This window comes from Pistacia vera, unplaced genomic scaffold (assembly GCF_008641045.1).
Source record: "Pistacia vera cultivar Batoury unplaced genomic scaffold, PisVer_v2 Contig497, whole genome shotgun sequence".
Classification (NCBI taxonomy): domain Eukaryota; kingdom Viridiplantae; phylum Streptophyta; class Magnoliopsida; order Sapindales; family Anacardiaceae; genus Pistacia; species Pistacia vera.
In genome coordinates this window covers 411,281-433,878 of record NW_022196331.1, presented here as the reverse complement: position 1 = coordinate 433,878, position 22,598 = coordinate 411,281, and the positions used below count along the sequence as shown (strand labels likewise).

The 22,598-nt window shown below is 30.2% G+C and overlaps 2 protein-coding genes and 1 pseudogene across 3 annotated transcripts; 2 read left to right on the top strand and 1 right to left on the bottom strand.

Moving 5' to 3' along the window:
- The first annotated feature begins 9,025 nt into the window (after window positions 1-9,025).
- On the top strand, window positions 9,026-12,048 carry LOC116105329 (annotated as a pseudogene).
- A 465-nt stretch (window positions 12,049-12,513) lies between these two features.
- On the bottom strand, window positions 12,514-15,183 carry LOC116105327. Its single transcript, XM_031391765.1, has 4 exons — window positions 15,085-15,183; window positions 14,206-14,391; window positions 13,978-14,017; window positions 12,514-12,844 (listed from the first exon to the last, which is right to left on the bottom strand). The coding sequence occupies exons 1-4, from the start codon at window positions 15,085-15,087 to the stop codon at window positions 12,762-12,764; spliced, it is 312 nt and encodes a 103-aa protein (XP_031247625.1). The 5' UTR covers window positions 15,088-15,183; the 3' UTR covers window positions 12,514-12,761.
- Window positions 15,184-16,633: 1,450 nt separating this feature from the next.
- Window positions 16,634-20,011, top strand: LOC116105324 (calcineurin subunit B-like). Of its 2 annotated transcripts, none has more exons than XM_031391760.1 (6): window positions 16,634-16,812; window positions 17,000-17,124; window positions 17,969-18,065; window positions 18,193-18,302; window positions 18,657-18,731; window positions 19,522-20,011. In XM_031391760.1, the coding sequence occupies exons 1-6, from the start codon at window positions 16,809-16,811 to the stop codon at window positions 19,570-19,572; spliced, it is 462 nt and encodes a 153-aa protein (XP_031247620.1). In that variant the 5' UTR covers window positions 16,634-16,808; the 3' UTR covers window positions 19,573-20,011. The 2 variants fall into 2 exon arrangements, with proteins under 2 accessions (XP_031247620.1, XP_031247619.1); XM_031391759.1 differs by having other exon boundaries at window positions 16,635-16,878.
- Window positions 20,012-22,598: the final 2,587 nt, after the last annotated feature.

Genomic DNA, 22,598 nt, shown 5'->3' with positions numbered 1-22,598 from the left:
ACTTGAAAAATCTGGTCTGAAATGCAACGGGCACGGCAAGCACATCAACTAACGGAAAAATGTTACAGAAGCTGTTAAAGTTCTATACATTCTAACGACAGCCTCAAGTTCCGTTAGTTACGTAAACAAAATGCTGCGTTTTGTTTATACTCTAAGTCTTTGAGTTTCAAAGTACAAGCTGCTTAGGAAGATCAAAAGTACAAAAAGAACAAGCTGGGAGATGCTCATGTTGTAGACTGTTTAAAGGAATTTATGATTTGTGTTTGATTAGCTGGCAGATCACATGGATTGCCAGCTTGTACTCAAGGTCATGTTTATAAAAGTTGGCTCATTTATATGATTTGTGTTTGACTTTCAACTTCTCAGAATGAATTTTTCTAGCTGAATTTGCTTTGGCGTTGCCATGACTGAATTTTGCCAGTTGAATTTGGGGTGGTGTTGCCGACACTGAATTTGTTTTGGCTGAATTTGTGGTGGTGATGAAGGGTGATGACATCCAGTATTTAGAATTGTAGTAAAATTACCTGGTTAGCCCTTATTTGTATTTCTACTTCTTAAAGTAATGTGAAACAACATAATTTTCCAATTCACTACACTTAATTAGCTGAAAGTCTAATGACACAGGTCATCTAAATTATACTTTAATTTCTATCAACAACTATTGATCCTGACTTGAAAAATTGCACTGACTTTTGTGTTTGCTACATTAATGTTGCAGGCCCAAGACTTCTTAATCATAGATAATGTACACTATTTCTTTTCTCTTTTATCGATCATAAATATTCTGAAGTCTAAAATATTTTACTTCTAAAATTATGTGAAATGCTCTTAATTTTCCAAGTCTATCAACAACCATTAACCTAGACTTGTGTGTTTGGAAGAATTTATTTCTAAAATTATATGAAATGATCCTAATTTCTAGGTCTATCAACAACCATTAACCTAGACCTGTGTGCTTGGAATTATGGGCTCATTGATTTGATAAAATCAAACAACACGGCTTGACCTCCTTTAGCATTCTATCAATCTCAAAGCGACCAAATTTTCAAACCGTTTTAGGAGCTAGACTTTAAACTTTGAATAAGCGATAAGGAACTGATTTGAGGGCTCATCTTTTTAAACAACGTATATAACACAATTTCACCTCCTTTTAATAATCTATCTTTTTCAAGGTAGCTAAATTTCTATTCTTTTGAAACTTATATTACAATTTCCATACTTGTTGATAAAATACAACATAGATGGAGAATCGCTAATACATTAATCTCATAGATGGAGATCATTAAGGCGACTTGACCTCCTGAAATGATCTATCCAAGTTTTAGTACAATTAATATCAATAACACACTTGTTTTTATTAGGAGACTTTGAATAAGCCAACTTTAACTAATAGTCCACTGATCTTTGCATGTGGTTTTTTTTTCAACAATGTTCCTGCAATAATATTAATTAATAAGAGCTTCTACTAAAACGTAGTTTCAAGATGTATAAAAAGCATTTACAAGTATTTCCCAAAGAACAATATTGTTAAAAATGAAACTGGATTCAAGTTTAATGTACAATAAAATAAATATATATATATTACAATTTTTAGTAAGAGATGAAAGGAAAGAAGGAGAATTGTTGGCAAATCAATTTCATAAAATCATCAATTGAAAAGGCTTAGTGACTCAAGATCTGTAAACTGGCCTGACATTTCAACTTGAACTTCAGTAATCAAATTCTCCACCACTTGAAAATGAATGAAAAGATTTGAATTCTGGGATTAAAATTTAATAGAATTAATAAACGAGTTTCAAGGTATTGAAAAATTAGGGAGTATTAAACCTTGCTCAATTAGAGGTAACAATGTAATTTTGGTTTTGTTTGAGACTTTGGTTATATTTTATAACTACTGTGGTGTGCAAATTGTTTCAGGGAATTAATTTGATGGCTCATCTTTTTAATACCATGGGTTGACTTTCCTTAAATGATTTATATATCCTTCTCAAAGCGGGTCTCGTGTATAGGACCAACTGGGACATTGGCCATGGTTTAAAAGATATTTTAAAGGTTCATAAAGGTCTATTTATAGGCCAAGGCCATAAAGGACTACAAGATTCTAACCACATCATGGCATGCTCAATTACCTCTTAACCTAGCTATGTAAGAATCTTTAACCATTGTTATAATGCATCATATGTATTCCATTCTTTTGAATCTTATATTTATTGTAGAATTTCATTTGGTAATAATGCAGCATCATAAAGTAAAATAAAAATAATATATATTAGACTATATACGAAACACATTTTGGATGTCAAGCTGAAATTTAGTTGTATTGACCAATTGACCCAATTGTCATTTTCCCATATTACTAAATACATTACACATATTTGTATTTCTACTTCTTAAAGTTATGCGAAACGAGCCTAATTTTCCAATTCACTACACTTAATTAGCTGAAAGTCTAATGACACAATTCATCTAAATTATACTTTAATTTCTATCAACAACTATTGATCTTGACTTGAAAAATTGCACTGACTTTTGTGTTTGCTACATTAATGTTGCGGGCCCAAGACTTCTTAATCATAGATAATGCACACTATTTCTTTTCTCTTTTATTGATCATAAATATTCTAAAGTCTAAAATATTTTACTTCTAAAAATATGTGAAATGCTTCTAATTTTCTAGGTACCATTGACCTAGACTTGTGTATTTGGAAGAATTTATTTCTAAAATGATGTGAAATGCTCCTAATTTCTAAGTCTATCAACAACCATTGACCTAGACTTGTGTGCTTGGAATTATGGCTTATCGATTTGATAAAATCAAACAACACGGCTTGACCTCCTTTAGCATTTTATCAATCTCAAAGTGACCAAATTTCTAAACCGTTTTAGGAGCTAGACTTTAAACTTTGAATAAGCGATGACCTAAAAAATTATCCTTGTCTATTATTTCTAGTCGATATTTTCTCATTGCTCAAAATTCCAAGTTTATTGACTCAGTAATGAATCAAACTGTCTTAAATCTGAATTTCCACAATTATGATTCTGATCAAAGACCATCATTTTTTATTTTTTGAAAAAATTAGGCTTAGAAATACCCATAGCACACGCTGTATTATTTGTCTACCAACTAATTTGGAAAATCTCCCCTAAATTAATGTGACAGAGACTGGTTGCTTTTTCAGTTGTTGATTTTAAATTTCATGAAAGTTAAATTTAAATTTCATATGGTTTATTATGCAGAAAGAGAAAAGATCCCCCATGGCTTTTCAAAAGAGGTAGCGGCAGCACCCTGACAGTTATCAAAGTGTTACTGAACACTGTTACAAGATCCAAGCGTGCTAATGCAAAACCCTGTTTATTGTTGGCAATTGTCAGGTGTAAATTGTAATTTTTTCGATTGTTTAGGACTTGATAAAAGGTCTGGTTCATAAGTCTAATTTTATTTATTTATTTACTTTTTGGATCATTAAATTTTTGAGGTGAAGTGGTCCAATTGAATAGAGTTGGCTTATTTTCGGAAGATTTTTGAATTTCTGAACGAAGACACAGTTTGGAGAAGAGTATTAACATTATTATATTAAAAAAATAGTGAGAGTAATGGTTGCATTTTGGCTTGGTTAAAAATTGGATTATGAAAGAGTACATCAGTTTAATGGAAGATTTAATTTCTGTCAGCAACCATTGATCCTGACTCGACAAAATCAACCATTGGTGTTAAGCAAATAAAGAGAACATATAAGTTTTTGTAATGCTATAGAAGATGTTAAAGTTCTATACATGCTAACGGTAGCCTCAAGTTCAGTTAGTCATCTGTTAGTTAGTTAAACAAAACACTGCTTTTTGTTTATATTCTTGAGTTTGAAAGAACAAGCTGCTCATGAAGATCAGAAGTACAAAAAGAACAAGCTGGGTAGATGCTCAGGTTGTAGAGTGTTTAAAAGCATTTATGATTTGTGTTTGATTAGGTGGCCAGCTTGTACTCAAGGTCATGTATATAAACAATTGGCTCATGTATATGATTTGTGTTTGACTTTCAGCTTCTCAGAGTGAATTTTGATGGCTGAATTTGCTTTGGCGTTGCCGTGAGTGCATTTTGCCGGGCAGTGTTACCGGCACTGAATTTGTGGTGGTGATGAACGGTGATAACGTTGATGAATGGTGTAACATCCGGTGTTTAGAATTGTAGTAAAATTACAAATCATTAGAGTCTCTTTATGCATATATTATTGAATAGCTTAATTACACTAAATTTTCATTTCACATCTTTAGTTATTTTTCTGAATTGTAATTCAAGTAACAAGGGAAAAATAACAAAGTCGTAAAATAGCATTAAAGTGCTTGAAATCCAAAATTTCCTAATACAACAATCTCTTTATGACTGTTTTTAAATTTATTCAAACACTTAAACTTTGAACTCAATAAAGTAAATTTCCTCACTAACATGAATTTTTTTTTTGCGGAATATATATAAACATATTATATATAACAAGAAGCAAGATATGCAGATAGTTTTGTCAAACAGAGTAAGATTGGAAAAAAGAAGTTAAGAAAGTATACAAAAAAAAGCTTTAATTAGAATTTTGAAAAAACTCTATGATTAGAACTTGAACACCCATGATAGTACAATTAATCCTGCCTAGATTGAATTTGTGCATAAGAATCTCTCATCATCAACTGATGAAACTTTTTGAAATCATCAATGAGTAGAATTAATAAATACAATACATTTATAAGAGAAAAGTTTTTAATTCTTACTTTATTCAATCTATACTTTCTTTCACCTGTACGTCAGTAATTCTATATATTGTTGAATCCTGCTGCCATCTGTCTACTTCAGTTTTTGACATGCCTCATGTAGATACTAAATCCATGCCCCAAATTGGCAATTGAAGGAGCTACTGGCAAAGATTTAGCAACACATTCAATCCCATCTCCATACACAAGCAATCTTGTGCAAGTTTGTTGCCAATGGTAGTACATCGATTGTCCATACCAGCCTTTTTCTCATTATTTCATAAAATGTTGTCCTCATGGTTGAAAAACTGGTCTTGTCAACAGAGGCTATAACACCATGGGCCATTGCCCAAATTTTCTTAGCAGAAGTTATTGCCTTTGAGATAGAAGTATTTGATCTAGAATTTGCTAGTGCTGGCCTGAAACTGTCGTGTTGCCTAAAGCTATAGCCATTGCTTTTTGGCTTGAAAGCTAAAGCAAAAATAGGGAATTTAGACATTACAATCTCCATGAAGGTTGATGTGAGAAGAAGTTTAGTAAGAGATGAAGCTTCCAGAACAACAGTTGCTCCAGCACTCACAGCTAGGGGTGAGCACGGGTAGCGGGTAGAACTGGAACCTGGGGGTAGAACCAGAACCGACACTATGCGGGTAAGTTCCGGTTCCATTTTATTGGAACCGACACTGTGTGGTTCCGGTTCTTATACGTGGAGGAACCGGAACCTGGAAAAAGAACCGATGTTTGGAAACGATTTTTGGAACCTGTTTGGAAGTTGGAATCTAGATTGCAATGAAAATATGAAATATTTGTGAAATGTGAATAATAGGGGATTTCTATTATTTTACATATAAAAACATTTAAAATGGAAAAAGTTAAATTTTTAGAATAACCTAATTAAATAAATATACAATTATATTTATTACATATAAATTACACCATATTAAAAACTTTAATATATTATAATATATTAATATTAAAGTTTTGATTAATTAAGTGACTAATTGGAATTATGATCCAATTAAAAGTGTTTTAATGTTATTAAAAGAATTATTTTTGAATAAAATAGTATATTTGATTGAATAATAATATATTTAATTATTTATTTCAATTATCAAGTTCTAAGTATATTTATAGTAAATTAGTAATTAATTAATTATATATGATAAATTGATAAACATTAATAAATTTAATTACTAGTTAAATATCATACTTAATCAATTATAACATTACATTATAGTTAAATGATTGCTTAATTAATTATAATTTTATAACATTACTTAATTGATTTATAGTATAATTAATTATAGCATTACTGTAATTGATTACTACTTAATTAATTGACTTATAAGTTATAACATTTAGTATATTACTTAATTAAATAATTAAAAATTTAATTAATTATAGCATTACATTATAGATTTATAGTATAATTACTTAATCAATTATAACATTTCATTATAAACATTAGTACAAACTTAATTGAATGGTTAAAAATTTAATTAATTATAATATTATATTAAAAATTTATAGTATGATTACTTAATTCACTATAAGTCTATAACATTATATTATAGTATGATTACATAATTAATTATAACATTATATAATTAAATGATTACTTAATTGATTATAATATTATATTATAAATATTACATAAACATTACTACACTAGTACAATACTTAATTAAATGATTATAAATTTAATTAATTACAACATTACATTATAAATTTATAGTATGATTAAGTAATTAATTATAACATTACATTATAATTAAATGATTACTTAATTAATTATAACATTCTATTATAAACAAATTAATTATAATATTATATTAAAGATTTATAGTATGATTACTTAATTTATTGTAACATTTCATTATAGTATGATTATATAATTAATTATAACATTATATTATAAGTAAATGATCAGAAATTTAATTAATTAAACATTACATTATAGTTAAATAATTATTTAAATTAAATTATTACATTACATTATATTATAATCACTTAATTAATTATAATATTACATGGTTAAATGATTACTTAATTAGTTATAAATTTATAACACTACATTATAAACATTAGTAATTTACTACATTATTACATTACTTAATTCAATGATTAAAAATTTAATTAATTATAATATTATATTAAAGATCTATAGTCTGATTACTTAATTCACTATAACATTACATTATAGTATGATCACATAATTAATTATAACATTACATAATTAAATAATTACTTAATTTATTATGATATTATTATTATAAACATTAGTAATTACTAATTTACTACATAAACATTAGTACAATACTTAATTAAATGATTAGAAATTTAATTAATTATAACATTACATTATAAATTTATAGTACGATTACTTAATTAATTGTAATATTACATTATAATTAAATGATAATTTAATTAATTATAACATTCTATTATAAACAAATTAATTATAAATTTATAATATTATATTAAAGATTTATAGTATGATTACTTAATTCATTATAGTATGATTACATAATTAATTATAACATTACATAATTAGATGATTATTTAATTGATTATGACATTATATTATAAACATTAATTGTAATATTATATTATAAATAAATGATTACTTAATTAAATGATCAAAAATTTAATTAATTAAGCATTACATTATAGTTAAATAATTACTTAATTAAATTATAACATTATTATATTACATTATATTATGATCACTTAATTAATTATAGCATTATATAGTTAAATGATTATATAATTAGTTATAAATTTATAATATTACATTATAAACATTAGTAATTTACTACATTATTACATTACTTAATTAAATGATTAAAAATTTAATTAATTATAACATTAACTTATATATTTATAATATGATTACTTAATCAATTATAACATTCCATTATAAACATTAGTATATTAATTAAATGATTAGAAATTTAATTAATTACAATATTAAATTATAGATTTTATAGTATGATTACTTAATTCATTATAACATTATATTATAAACATTAGTAATTTGCTAATTTACACAATACTTAATTAAATGATTAGAATTTTATTAATTATAACATTACATTATAAATTTATAGTATGATTACTTAATTAATTATAACATTCTATTATAAACAATATTACAATACTTAATTAAATGATTAAAAATTTAATTAATTATAATATTACAGTATAAACATTAAACATAAGTAATTAATTAAATTATTAGAAATTTAATTGATTATAACATTACATTATTGTTAAATAACTACTTAAATAATTATAATATTACATTATAATATGATCACTTAATTAATTATAACATTACATTATAATTTAATAATTACTTAATTAATTACAACATTACTATATTACATTATAAACATTCTTAATTGATTGAATTCAAATGTTGCCTAGAGATTACAGGTTATGAGTTACATTAGACACAAATGAATGGGTAATCAAAATTTGTTAGGGGTGTATTTGCAAACTTTTAAGGTATTTTTGTCATTTTTTAAACTAATAGGGGGTGATTGATTTTGTATAAGGTACCCGAGAAAGTAACCGGAACCTGCATTTTAGATTCTGATTCCTTGAATTTAAGAACCTGCACTGTGCCGTTCCGGTTCCTTTTTTTTAGAACCTGCATTGTGCGGTTCCGATTCCTCTGGAAAATATAGGGTACCCAGAATTGCTCACCCCTAATTGTCACTTATAAATAGGGTTTTAATTCTCAACCCCCCTGATAGATATTTTTTCGCCTCCAAGGGTTTAGGGAAGTATAAAAACCCCCCTGAATCACATTTTCTTCACCTTTTTTTTTGGGGGGGGGGGGGGGCAGAATTTTACAAAGATTTCTTGTATTGAGTGATGTGATAGAAGATGAATGGAAGAGTAAATATAATGAGTTTGACTTTTGATTATATTCATCTCTTATCACATCACTTTAAACAAGAAATCTTTGTAATGTAGCTCTAACATTATTGTTTTTTTTTTTTTTTCTCCTTTTCTGCTCTTTTATTGTTCCTTCTAATTCTAGTAAGAATAATGTTACACGTATAATCTCTTCTCATAAACTTTCTCTCATAATCCCGATGTAATAACTTATAATTGGTCAATTACAATTTATCATGTAAGATCTATTATAAGCTGATCTATTACAAGTTATCACGTCTAGGTTATGGGAGAAAAGTTTGTGAGTATAACGTTTTCCTTTTAGTAATAGTAAGAGAGTCAGTTACTGAGTTATAACAGGAAATGGGACTCGGGGTACTGACGTCCAGATTTTAATTTCAAAATCTCCCTCGAACACTCTCGGGACTCGGGAGCGCATTCTCTCTTTCGCCATTTTCTTCCGTGGGCTGTGGCGGTAGGTTGTTTCTGTGACTTATTTAACGATTGATTGCTAGAATATAGCGACATCTAGAATTTCGACATATTTATCAATTGTTCTTGCTGAAAGCATCCCTGATTACTCTCATTTAAAAGTATTTGGCTGCTGTTCATTTTTTTTTTTTTTTTTTTAAAAGAAAGCGAAATAAAGCGAGCTCAACGAAACAAGCGAAGTGAGCACCAAGAGAAGATCGGTAGTAGAAGGTAACGAAATAGAGACTTAGAGAGACATCAGAAGCGAAGTTCGGCGATAATAAGATCAGGTTATAATAAATGTCGTATTCTTAATTCGATAATAAGATTTTTTTTTTTTTTCATATTTGAGAAATGTTTTTGTTTTCTCTAAACTAATTTTATGAATCTATTCTATTATCATAGATTGTACAGTATACAGAATTGAATAAGAATATTCTATATATTTCGAATTCTATATTGAAAATTATACATTCTTCTATTACAGTATTAATCACCACAGTTGGAAGTCTGTTTCTTATTTATAGTGATAATCATATGTCTCGTTATGAAGGCGATTTGAGATTTTTTGCTTATATGACTTTTTTTTTAATACTTAGTTAGAAGTTCTAATTTAATACACATTTATATTTTTTGGGAATTGGTTGAAATGTGTTCTTTAAAAGCATTTGGAACAAATCGTGTCGAGGATTTTGGTTTATTATTAGGAATTTTGGGACTTGATCGAAATTTTCAATATCGTAGTATAGTTCTGAAAGGTAGTCTTCTGGTGTTAGGTTCCCGTGAGGCTGATCTGAGAGGAGCATGATTAACAATTGCTTAAGAGTTATGAATATGGAGAGGCTTGATTGATTGAGCTCATACAGGGTTTGTTTTTTCAATAGATTATTGCTATGTTTGTATCATTTATCAATTGCTTGGTATTGTATATTTTATCCTTTACAGAGTTTTTTGTTTTTTTATATATATTTATTAAAAAGAATCTTGTGATTTCAGACGGCTGACAATATGAAGGATTTAGCCGCAAACTTGTCCAGCACTGAGACTGACACTGATGACTTTGTGGCAGTCCTGGATGAGTTGTTGGACGGTGAAGCAAAGAAAAGGGCAAAAAAGTTCCACTCATGGGAACCAATGAATGTGTTGAAGAGGCATGTATGTAGAGACGAAGGATATTTCGGAGGGATGTGTTGTGTTTGTGGGCAGAGGTTGGAAAAGGATTTGGGTGTGCCATTGGGGGTATATACATAAGGTTGTTATACTTATCTTTTTTTTTTTTTTTGGGTTTGTTGATACTATACTAGCAGTATATTTGTAATTTGCTCTTGTAGTGATAATGTGTGGGAAACAATTGTAATTGTAGGGTTTAAGGCTGGGAAACGATGATGTCGTTAGATTGCACATCGAGGACATGAAAAATTTATCACGAAATTAAAAGCTTTACTTGGTACTCAACCTTGATCATACACTGCTCAATTCAACTGAGATAATTCGTTTGACTCCACAGGAGGAATATCTGAAGATTCAAACACATCCTCTGCAGGGTATGTGATTGTTGCCTATCTCATTTGTTGGCTTGCTTGGAAATTGTTTTCTTGCTTTTATGTCATTGTTTTTTTGATATTTGGCTGAGTGCTAGTGTACTTTTATTTTTCTTTTGTAGTTCATATCTTGAATGCCAAACTACGAACTTTGATTTTGGTTTGCTATAATAGAACTAACAAGTAACAGGCTGAAAGGACAGAAGATGGTAAGCTTATGTATTGATTATAGTAAAAAGGGTCCCCGTGGGCATACATTTAGTTGGTGAGTGCAGCAAGTTTGGAAAATAACCAAAATACTGTTGATTCAATCACATAAAAAGCATTATTATACTCAGCATAATCAACTGAACTAGATTATTGATTATCTCTTTAGTATACCTTGCACCTGAATTTAAGTGATTATTGATTATCTCTTTAGTATACCTTGCAACTGAATTTAAGTTATGTACTTTGATTCTTATTTAGTCACATGCAGTTTATATCAAGGAAGATAAGCTTTTCAGTTATTGCTTGAGACAAGCCTATACAATCTCCACATTTGATGTTGTTATAAACAATTTTATTGAATTTTTTCTTAATATTTTGAATGGATAGATGTTTCGGGAGGCAGCCTCTTCATGTTGGATTCTATACATATGATGACCAAGTTTGAGGCCGTTTGTTCAAACATTTTTGAAAGAAGCAAGTAATATGTTCCAAATGTACATATACACGATGGGTGATAGACCATGCGTTACAAATGGCTAAGCTGCTTGATCCTAGTAGGGTGTACTTTGGCACTAGAATGATTTCACGAGACGATGGTACTCAAAGACATGAAAAAGGTCTGGATGTTGTGCTGGGTCATGAAAACGCTGTTGTGATCCTTGATGACACAGAAAATGTAAATGTATTTATATCAGCAATATAATTAATTGTCATATTTTATTTAAAAAATTGATCATCCTATGTGTTGCTGTCTTTATTTTAGGCATGGAAGAAGCATAAGGATAATTTGATTCTCATGGAAAGATATCATTTCTTCGCTTCAAGTTGCCACCAATTCAACAACAAATTTAAATCATTGTCAGAGTTGAGGAGGGACGAGTGTGAGCTTGATGGTACGCTTGGATTCGTACTCAAAGTTCTAAAGCAGATCCATCATATGTTCTTTGAGGTATGATCCTGACCCTGATCCATTTCCTATGGATAGAAGCAGCAAATTTTCTATGGTGGAGACAACCTGAAGAAAGCTTCTTCAAAACATCATTAGAAGACGATTTTTTCGAGAATCTATTTTTCCAAACAATCCATATAGGCTCAATCCGAATGAGGACTCTCCCAAATTGTATAGCTACACTTCTTACCTCACCTCACTAATTTTACGAGTAATACTATATTTACAAATTAATTATATAGATGGTTTGATATATTGGTTATTAATATTTAAAATCGAAATTGAAATACTCTTGGCATTTGAATGTTATTATAGATTGCTCATCATATGATAGAATATAGATGTCCTTAATCAATTAACCCCTGAACTATTAGATAGGTAAATTTTGATAAATGTCATTTGGATATCTCTATATTGCCTCTGTAAATTTCTTACCAAAATAATAGTCCAGTTTGGGAATGTATATGTATGTTAGGGTTAATATCCCATATTAAAATTGTCTAAATTCTTTTTATGGAGGAAACCGTCACTTTTTGAAAGTAGTGGAACTGAGTTTCACACTAAACCTTGTGTATGTTTGTCAAAATCTACCCCATCAAAATTTTACAGGCCACACATCCCATAACTCAAGATACCCTTGACCAAATTTTGGGTTTTCTGTACAGACCCATTTAAATACCAAATTTATCTAAAAAGAAGTTAAAATTTCAGTACATTTGAGGGTGCATATAGCCCCAATTAAGAGTTTTGTGCTCATTCCTGTTGAGTTATTTCCTATCAGGCGGAGCTTATGTAATTACACTACGCCACGTCTGTTTAATCCATCAGTACAAAATGAAATGAAACTTCAGATTTCAACATTACAACTCAACTTCAACTTCAACAGAAATATGTGTCAACACAAGTTATAGGCATAATCCAGCAAGTTTTTTTTTCTGACCAAGGTCCTAGAATCACCAGTTGCCTCCATCTGCATCACGAGACTGGTAGAAATCGTTTGGCTGAACAATATTGACATCTTCAAACTCGTTGTCATCTGAATGAACAAAAGAAGAAAGTTCAGAAATAATTATCTCAATACTCAATAGTACAAACTAGAAGTAAGAAAAAAGTTTAAAAACTATTGATCGCGTATTTGCCTTCTTCTTAAACTTTTGATATTTGGGGTAACTCAATGTATCATGGCTTTAAATGAAACGTCCAGAAACTTTTCCCAACTATGTTCTCATACTGATATATGTATGTGCTATTTGTGGAGAAGACATATAATATACTGCACTAAAAGGCAAAGCTTAACTCTGTCAAGAATTTATGATTCTAGCGCATTTTGTTTAACCAAATTGAGATGCAGGTGCAGCTTTTGACCAATTTCAGCAACATGATGTATAGCTTTTTCTTGTGTCCCCAGACTACTAATAGCCTAATTGTAAACAACCATATAAATTACATGCTGATCATAAGTAAATATCATAAGACAGTTTATACAAGAATCCATACAACTCAAAAGGGAAAGTTTATGTTGTATCGCTTCTGCTAAAATAGATAAGAATCCAAGGTTAAGAAACTGTAATTTGTGAAACAGAGATTTGAAAACCTACCACAACAACATATGACGAGTTAATCCAAGATGATCTTTGAACAGAGGTTAAAACAACAACAAAGCCTATCTTACAAGAGGGGTACCAAGTCACTAAGATTTAGAAGTTGAAGTTTAAAGATACCACGGGATTAGGGTAGAACTGAAACAAAAATTCACAATTTAGACAAATGAAAGGAAAGACCATGATCAAGTACTATCACACTAATCGAAAGGTTTGTTTGCATAGTGAAATCAAGAATCTCAGGCTTAATAGTGCATATTGAAGGAGAAGTAGAACTTGTTATCACAGCAAGAAAATTATAATTCCTAGTATGAGAGTGAGAAAGAGAGAGAGAGTGGAAAAGAAATGCAGCTCAGTGTGGGGAAAACAGAGTCAGCAAAACACTAATCTAGAGGAAGATGAAGGATAAACAATAGAGTAGAAATATATATATCATTTCATGCACGCTAAGAAAATAACAGTTCCAAACATCCCTACAACATAGTCCAACCAAAAATAGATAGCCTTAAAAGTTCCCTATAATGACTAAAACAGAACAAACTAGAAAACAAAGGATAGGAAAGATAACCTTTTCTCAAAGTCAGGGCCACAACAGCATCATTCTCGACCTGAAAACAAGTGGAAATTTTATTTTACTATTCAAGATCATTTGAAATCCCAAATGGATAATAGTATAATATCTAAAATCTCCATGAGAACAAAAAAAATTACAGCAATAAAGATCAGAGTGCTAATTCTCTCGTCAGCATACAACATGAAAAACAAATAAGGAACATGCGAATTGTTAAATTTATACCTTCTGATCTGCCAAAGTCTTTGAATCCTCTAATACTTCTCCACTCCCCACCAAAATCAAACGCTGATCATTAACTGGTTGGTCGATGAGGGCATGCAATTTCTGCTTAATGTCCACAATAGTCTCCGTTGGATCGCACTGGATAAAGTAAGTCGTCTTACTACGTTTAACACGAATATACATAGCCTGCAGAATGACACCAGAATCAAATAGACTAACATGACTTATCTTTCCCATTCATAAATCTAATTTCACATTATGTAATACATAACTTACTAACCGCTCAACACAAATAGAGGTCAAAAACATTTGTAACAAAAAATGTCAAATCATTAACAGTCAATGATCTTACAACCAACCGTCTTTGAATATCGCTTCTACAACATTAACTATTACAAATGTAACATGACAGCAAATCTTTCTCCAGCTAAATTTGCAATTTTGCCATTAACATGCCTTGTTGGTCAAATAAACCCATTTCCCATTAACATATCTTGTTGGTCAAATAAACCCACCTTCTAATCTAAAACCCCCACAAAATTTTCGGTCTCAACTCTCATATAAATACAAAAAAAATAAATAAAAAATTCAAGCTTTTTACAAAGCCACCTTCAACTAGCTCCTTCTAAGCAATGAACACATTAAGAAAAGGAAAAGTCAAAAAATTTGCTTCATGATCCATCACCAAATGCATCAAAAAGTAACAATCAGCTCGTTCTCTTTCACCCATGTAACAATTACTTATTGATTGCATATTTTACATTCAGCTATTACTAACACTAAATACCACAGGAATTGAAGCGCTTTCTTCATTCTAAAAGTACATTCAACAAAGCGATGGAGAAATAAATAGAGGGTATAAGGAAATTTTGAACTTACCATGTTTGTTAGAAGTCTGGAGGACTTTGAGTCGCAGGTGCGCTATTGTGTTTGCTCGAACAAGATGACTTGAGTGCTTGCTTCTAAAATGTATTTGAGTGATGTTTGGCTGCAGGAATAGCCTATCCACACCTGAAAATAAGTCATTTTTTTATTTAATAAAAAATTAAATGCCCGACTCGTGATGACGGCGAAATATTTTTTAATTAATAATTATATATTTAAATATATTTTTCTTTAATAGGTAAATATTATTAAATCTTTAAGGTATGTATAAGTATAATTTCATAAAATATAACGAGGATGTATTTTGTTTTATTTTAAACATAATGTTTTATCATATTATAATTATCGTTGTTATAAAAAAGTGTGATATGAATCATTGTTATATTAATTTTATCTAGAAATTTATATTTTTAATTAAGGTTTATTAAAGATATGATATTTATTAATTTCAATTTTTAGGAGTGTCGTTCAATTGTATTTGTGTTAGAATGAGTTAGACCAAATCTTAGATTTTAAGGTTGGAGATAATAGTGGATATAGACCCAAAGATGAAGTCTCACCGTTGAGAAAAAAAGCTTTTGATACTTGCAAATATAAACAAACAAGCGCGGGATATTGCTGCGTTTGTTTCATTATTTCACCACTATTCTATCCTTATTCCAAACACAAATGCGTGTTTGTTTCCCTATTTTCAAAATCATATCCTAATTAAAAAATTGTTTAAACCCCCTAAGTTTATTAATTAACAAAAACACCCACAAATTTTTTTTATAAATTAACAAAAACACCCCTACCTAACCCATAGTTGCCAGATCTGGCCAAATCGACGCAAGACTGGTCGGATCTGGCCGGTCGTGGCCGTAACACCAGATTCCAAAAATGGTGGCTGGAATCTGGCAACTGTGGTGGGTGGGGATGTTTTTTTTCATTTTACAAAATTTGTATATATTTGAGTGTTTAGTTAAATTAACAAATTTAGAGGGTTTTTTGTTAATTTTTAAATTCTACCTCCTAATAATCACCTAACTCTACTTACTAATAATATTTCAAAAATACTACTGAAAATAATAAAACTAATATACCAAGTGATATTTGTTGGCGTGTCGTTATGATGTTAGTGTCAATTTATAGTTTCTTAAATGTATTGGATTTTAGTAGGTAGATATTCAATAATGTGATAACAAATATATTCAGTTTAGGGTTACTTTCGAGGTTTTATTTATATTCGAGAGGTATCACACGAATTACGATTTTATCCTTTAATTGTGATCTTGATCACTCTCTTTTAAATTTATCGTAAAATCATAATTATATCATTATAAGACACGCAGATGACCGTCTTCATGGGAATTTTGGTTGATAGTCTCATTTTATTTATTTATTTATAAGTTCTATGTTACCCTAAAATAAAAATGTAAAAAATTATTAAAAGTTCATTAAAAAACAAATGATTTCTATCCGCCATGTAGTTTTTGACGTGGAGTTGACAATTCTTATTCTAAGTCGGAGTAATATAACCAAGCATCCAAACAGAACCCTCCGAAATATTCCGTACACTGGCAGTCTGGCACTCGCCCCCCAAAAACTCAAAACCTCTTTCGCCTAACTAGACAACCTCGGTCGTGTCAATGAACAAACTTTCTCATCCAAATCCTCAGTAAAAACTCCCCGACGTCTCGTTGCAGTCGATTCCTCCCCCTCCCTCCGGCCGCCACGCAATGGGTAACACCTCCTCCATGCTCACTCAATACGACATCGAAGAAGTCCAAAGCCACTGCAACAACACGTGTAACAATTAATAATCAATCTTGAACTCTTAATTAATTCAGTTGTTTGTTTCTTCACGAGCCGTTGGTTTTGAATTTTGATTTTTCGACTGATTTTTTTTTATGAACGTTTCTTTGATCAGTTTCGCAGCAGGAGATTGTGTCGTTGTACCAGAGGTTTTGCCAGCTGGATCGCAGTAATGGCGGTTTTATCTCTGGTGAAGAGTTCCTCAACGTTCCTGAATTCGCCGTCAATCCTCTCTCTCTTGTATGTACGCTGAAGTTATAAATTTTATGGAGGTTGTAATATTTGTGAAAAATAGTTTTCATATATAATTAATAATTTTAGGTATTACTGTAGATATAGTGCTATATTTTTCGAGTCTAAAACAGTGTTTGAATATTAAATTGAATGCATTTTTAGAGATTAGAAGAACTGAGATACGGTTTAGAGTTTGGATTATATGTTAGTTTTTGGAAATTAGTATAAGTTCATAAACAAAACAGATAAAGAGCATCAAAACAAGTGAAATTTTAGGGCTTATTTTAAGATTTCTCTTCATGTATTTATGTGTATGTGAGAATATGTGTATTGTTTGTGAGAAATGATGAATTTATTAGTAGTTTTTGTTATTTGAATAATCAGAGGTTGTTGAGGATGGTAGACGGATTGATTCAAGGAATTTGTGGCGTTTTTGTCTGCATTCAGTCCACTTCTTCTAATTAAGTGAATTATGTTTGTGCGTGTTTATATTTTTCCCTTCAAAAAAAATCTGATAAAAAATTTGTGGAAGTTGTAATATTTGTAAAAAATAGTTTTCAGATGTAATTTTAGTTATTAGTGTAAATCTGGTGCTATATTTTTTGAGTCTGGACAGTGTTTTGAATGCATTTTTAGAGATTAGAAGAACTGAGATGCAATTTAGAGGTTGGATTATATCTTAGCTTTTGTAAATTATTTTTAGTTTTAAACCAAACAGATAAGAACATAAAAACAATTGATTTAAGGCATATTTTAATGTGTGAAAATGCACACGTTAATTGTATTTGTATTTTTTTTTTTTTTTTGAAATGATGGATTTATTGTTAGTTTGTGTTAATTGGATGATCAGAGGTTGTTGAGGATGCTAGATGGATTGAATTTTAAGGATTTTGTGGCATTTTTGTCTGCATTCAGTCCACGTGCGAGTTTGCAACAGAAAATTGAATGTAAGGGTTTATTTATGATTCAGTTTTTGGTTAAGTTAATAAGATTTAGATTATTATTATTATCATTTTTTTTTTTTCGCATAACCATTAATTTTTCGTTCATTTTTGGTGTTTGCTTATATTGTAGTTATATTCAAGGTGTATGATTCAGATGGAAATGGGAAAGTTACATTTAATGATATGCTGGATGTTTTGCGTGATTTGACTGGAAATTTTATATCCGAGCAACAAAGAGAGGTTGGTTATTCTCAATCTTCTTTGCACTTTCAGTTACTTACCGAAGTTTATGATTTTAAAAGTTTCTGTGATTCTGTAGAGTGATATAGTTGCATGAGGTTTAGTTTGTGGAGGATTTCATTATTTCAGATCTTCAATTATAGAAGACTATATATTCATGGTTTTAGTATCTAATTAGGCAATGTTTAACTCATCTATTGGTAGCACCTTTTTATGCTAAGATTTTGAATTCTGCCTGAGTGACATTATAACAGCCTCCCTCTTATATCTAACTCATGATGACCAAGTAGCATGATTGTTGAGGCTAAATCAGAGTTATGCCTTGAAGTAGATGTGCATTTGTGTTTTGTGCAGCAAGTTCTGACGCGTGTTCTTGAGGAAGCAAGCTACACAAAGGATTCCTTAATAGTTTTATCGGACTTTGTTAAGGTACTATGACATTTAATTGCAACTACTTTGACATGCTTGCAGCATAGATGGTTTAATTTTCCTTTATTTTTTTATTAGGATTTGTACAGAGAGTAACATGATTTCTAGAATGTTATCATTTTCTTTTTGGCTCGCTTATGTACTCTTCGTTACCTGGGTTTTCATTTTCTTTTCCTATACACTTTTTTCTATCAATAAAATCCTCTTGTAGGAACAAACTCATACAAAAATTTCCTTCTATTTTTTATTTTTATTTTTATTAATTCTAAGACATGCTTTTGAGTTTCATATAATGTCTTCCTGCCCTTTGGGCTAGTGTTCATCAAGAGTTTGTCTAGTTATCTGAGTCAGGAATTTTGATGGTGAAGTAAAGAAGCATTTGTATCTTTGGCTTGTTCTAGAAATGCAAACTTTAAAACCACATTACCGTGAATGGTATTTGACATTGATATACATAAAACTATGGAAGTTAGTGTAAGTTACGGGATGTGATTATGTTGACTGTTGATGAAGAAATGTGATGGAGAAATCTTGTGATTTTCCTGAATCTTAAGGCCTCATTAAGTTCATGAACACTGTGTGAAGTTGTTCTAATTAATATCATCTTAATGTAAGCAAACAGGTTATCTGCACTAGGGAACAGGCCTTTAAGGAAAACCAGCATTCATGAGTCATATACAAAGTGTTTTTGGGAAACATCCTCGTAATATCATAACTTTCACGACATTATTGTACTTCCATATTTCAGTGCATATGGAATAAATGAAAATTTGCCCCGCAATGCATGCAGATACTTGGAAACTCAGATTTGAAGATGGAAGTTGAGGTTCTGGTGGACTAAAATAAGACCTGCACTCGTTTAACGATACAATGCCAAAAGTGTTTGTAAAATTTGTTCCGTTGTTGAAGCTCAAGGTTTGAATTCTTCTGGGGCGCATTAGAGCAATCTGCTGCTGCTTAAATCGTTGGGCATGTTTGTTGTACGGTACCTAACTTCTCAATTAGACTATAAAAATCTGGTGTAATTGCTATTTGTCATCTCCCTCAGTTAAATTCCCGAATGTGTTTATAATTTAAAGTTCCTCACAGATCTCATTACAGATCAATCGAAGAGAACTAGGTGAGTTCATCTAATTTGCCCTTGTTCTGCGCTTTTCCTCCTTCATAAATCCGTCGCTTGTTTCTTTCTGTAAAATGGTTTCAAACAATGTGTATCGAGTCAATATTGGATGACAATACAATTTAAGATTCTCTTAAGAAATGTATAATTATTCCCCAAATTAAATCCCAATTGCTCTTTCTAATTTTAAAAGGTTTTCAAGGTTAAGAGTTCTGAGTTTCAAACTGATTGTTTTCAAGTTCTGCCTTTGCCTCATCACATGGATCAGGAGTCAGAACTAGTTGCTTGAAAAATCATTTTGGGTTACTTTATTTTATGTAATTCATTTATTTATTTATTTTTGGCTGTTGGATCTAGATTGACAATGGTCAATAATAGAGTACATGGAAATGAGATGTGCAAATTAATGGAAGAGCGATAATGGCTCAAGTACTGTGGAAACTGGAGGAGGAATCTTAAAAGGATCATACTTCCTTACTGGCTCGGTAACGCTACCAGGTTAGATCTAATCCTCCAGTCGGTCAACAATGATCGAGATATTGACCTGGTAATGTTGCCTGGGTAGTTTCTTCTATGGGCCAGAATTATCTAACGGTAGAAAGCAGCCCGGTAAAGTTACTGGGTCAGTAATAGAACAACACCTTTAAAAATGACAGTAAAATGTATATCATGAGTGACTGCTAGTCTGCTACGGTACTGGGGTTCCTCGACACAGAATATAATAATTGATGATGTTGGGTGGAAAGGCATATTTGTTCATATACATCATGATCAAGAGGATCCTTACAATTATATATCATGAGCTACCGGGTTAGATCAAGATACTGACCCGGTCGGGGGTAGTTTCATCTATGGACCACAATGATCAAGTGGTAGAAAGTGGCCCGGTAATGTTACTGGGTCAGCAACAGAACAACACCCTCCCGGTAATGTTACTGGGTCAGTAATAGAACAACACCCTGAAGAAAATGACAATAAAATAATAAATCATGAGTGACTACTACGGTACCGGGTTCCATGACACAGAGTATAATAATTGATGATTTTGGCTCGAAAGGCTAAAATCTCGATTATAATTGTTCATATACATCATGAGGATACTTTTGGTATTGAATTTGGCCAAAAAAATTTATTAAAAATTATTAGAAAAATATTTAAAAAAAAAATATGAAGTTCTTGAACAAGTATCATTATGTGTCATGAGACCTTTCAATATTTATTCAATGGACATCACTCTCATGCCCACGATTTATTCAGTATTCATAGTCACAGGTAACAATTATTTTTGAACCGTCAATAGAATTTTTGTTATTTTGTCTACCTCATAACAGGGGTCTATGTCTTTAACCTATTGAAAATAACAGTTAAACCCACCCTCTTTTCTCCTTATATTAGTCCATCATATGGTGGTTGGTAAGGGCAAAATTAATGTCTAAGTAAATCTAGAAGGACTTTTATTTCCTCCTCAAGGTTTGACAACATAATACACCCAATAAATTGATTATTCTATAAAAACAGTCTTTATCTAATTATATTGTCTTTCGGTTTTTATTTCTTTAACTTTATAAATATTAGTATTTATAAACCAACTTTTTATAGTAAATTATAATTAAAACGAATATATAATCATAAATACTTAAAAAAATGAATAAAAAAATGTGAAAGGGAAGTATAATAAGATAAAAGATACGTAAATCTCTTCAAAACAGAGCTTCATATTCTTTTCAGTTTTTTATTTCTTTATTTTCTATATTCTATATAGTTAATATAAAAATTTAAAAGAATATACAACTTGATTATGGGTATTATAATCTTTACTGGTAAATTATCAATTTTTTTGGGTTCATTTTACTTTCCAAAACCTTAGGGTGCATTGTTACTATCCAAATTTAGAATTTACTGAATTTCGCTACGTTCTGTCGTTATCTACCTTTATCACACATTGGATATGGGACACGTCATCATAGCTAAAAATGAAAACAGTACTGTGGAATCAACAAAAAGGTACAACTCAACTGTACTCATCGCCTTTCTATACTCTGACACGTGTCATTTTGTCTTAATCAAATGATGTTTGCAAAGCGTGTGACATTGTTCTCAAAACGGTCGGCCACAGATGGGCCCCGCGGGTCTGGTCTGGGCCCGTTATATTAGCCGTTAAAGTTTGTATCAACTCAACGACCTTTTAAAAATTGTAACTGAACTTGCGGGAAAATTAAAAAAAATTAATTTAAAAAACAAAAAAGAAATTAAAAAAAGAAAGGTCAGTGTGCCCCACATGGTAATTATGAAATTAAAGGACTAATTAATTAATGCACTAAATTAATCATGTCAATGCCAACACATCTTCTTATTGAAGGATTGATATTGTCAAGGCAAAATTTACTTTCTTTCTTTTTTAATGAATTTTATAGATTAAATTATGAGAAAATGTAGTAAATATTTTACATAAAAATTACTTTATTTATTTTTATTTTTATTTTTATTTACTAATTTATTTTTTATGTATATTTACGACCGAAAAATTTGGTGTAATAATAAGATTGTAATAATCCATTTTTAGGACAATCCGATATAATAATAAAATGTAATAACCCATTTTACAATTTTTTAGTTAATAACTAGAGTATTTTAAAAAAAAAATAACAAATTTTTTTAACTAATTATGTAAATATTAGGTGGTATATCAGACATTTTTATATCTCTTCAACTACTCGGATTGAACGATAGGTGATTTTGAAGTTCGT

Bases quoted from the DNA above. Each gene is read 5' to 3' on its own strand.
- LOC116105327 (XM_031391765.1), bottom strand. The intron at 14,018-14,205 runs GTATAAATTTAA...ACTTGTTTTCAG, and splicing joins AGACTTTGGCAGATCAGAAG to GTCGAGAATGATGCTGTTGT. The intron at 12,845-13,977 runs GTTATCTTTCCT...TTGTTCATTCAG, and splicing joins GGCCCTGACTTTGAGAAAAG to ATGACAACGAGTTTGAAGAT.
- LOC116105324 (XM_031391759.1), top strand. From the start codon at position 16,809: ATGGGTAACACCTCCTCCATGCTCACTCAATACGACATCGAAGAAGTC. The intron at 16,879-16,999 runs GTAACAATTAAT...TTCTTTGATCAG, and splicing joins AAGCCACTGCAACAACACGT to TTTCGCAGCAGGAGATTGTG. The intron at 17,125-17,968 runs GTATGTACGCTG...TTGGATGATCAG, and splicing joins CCGTCAATCCTCTCTCTCTT to AGGTTGTTGAGGATGCTAGA.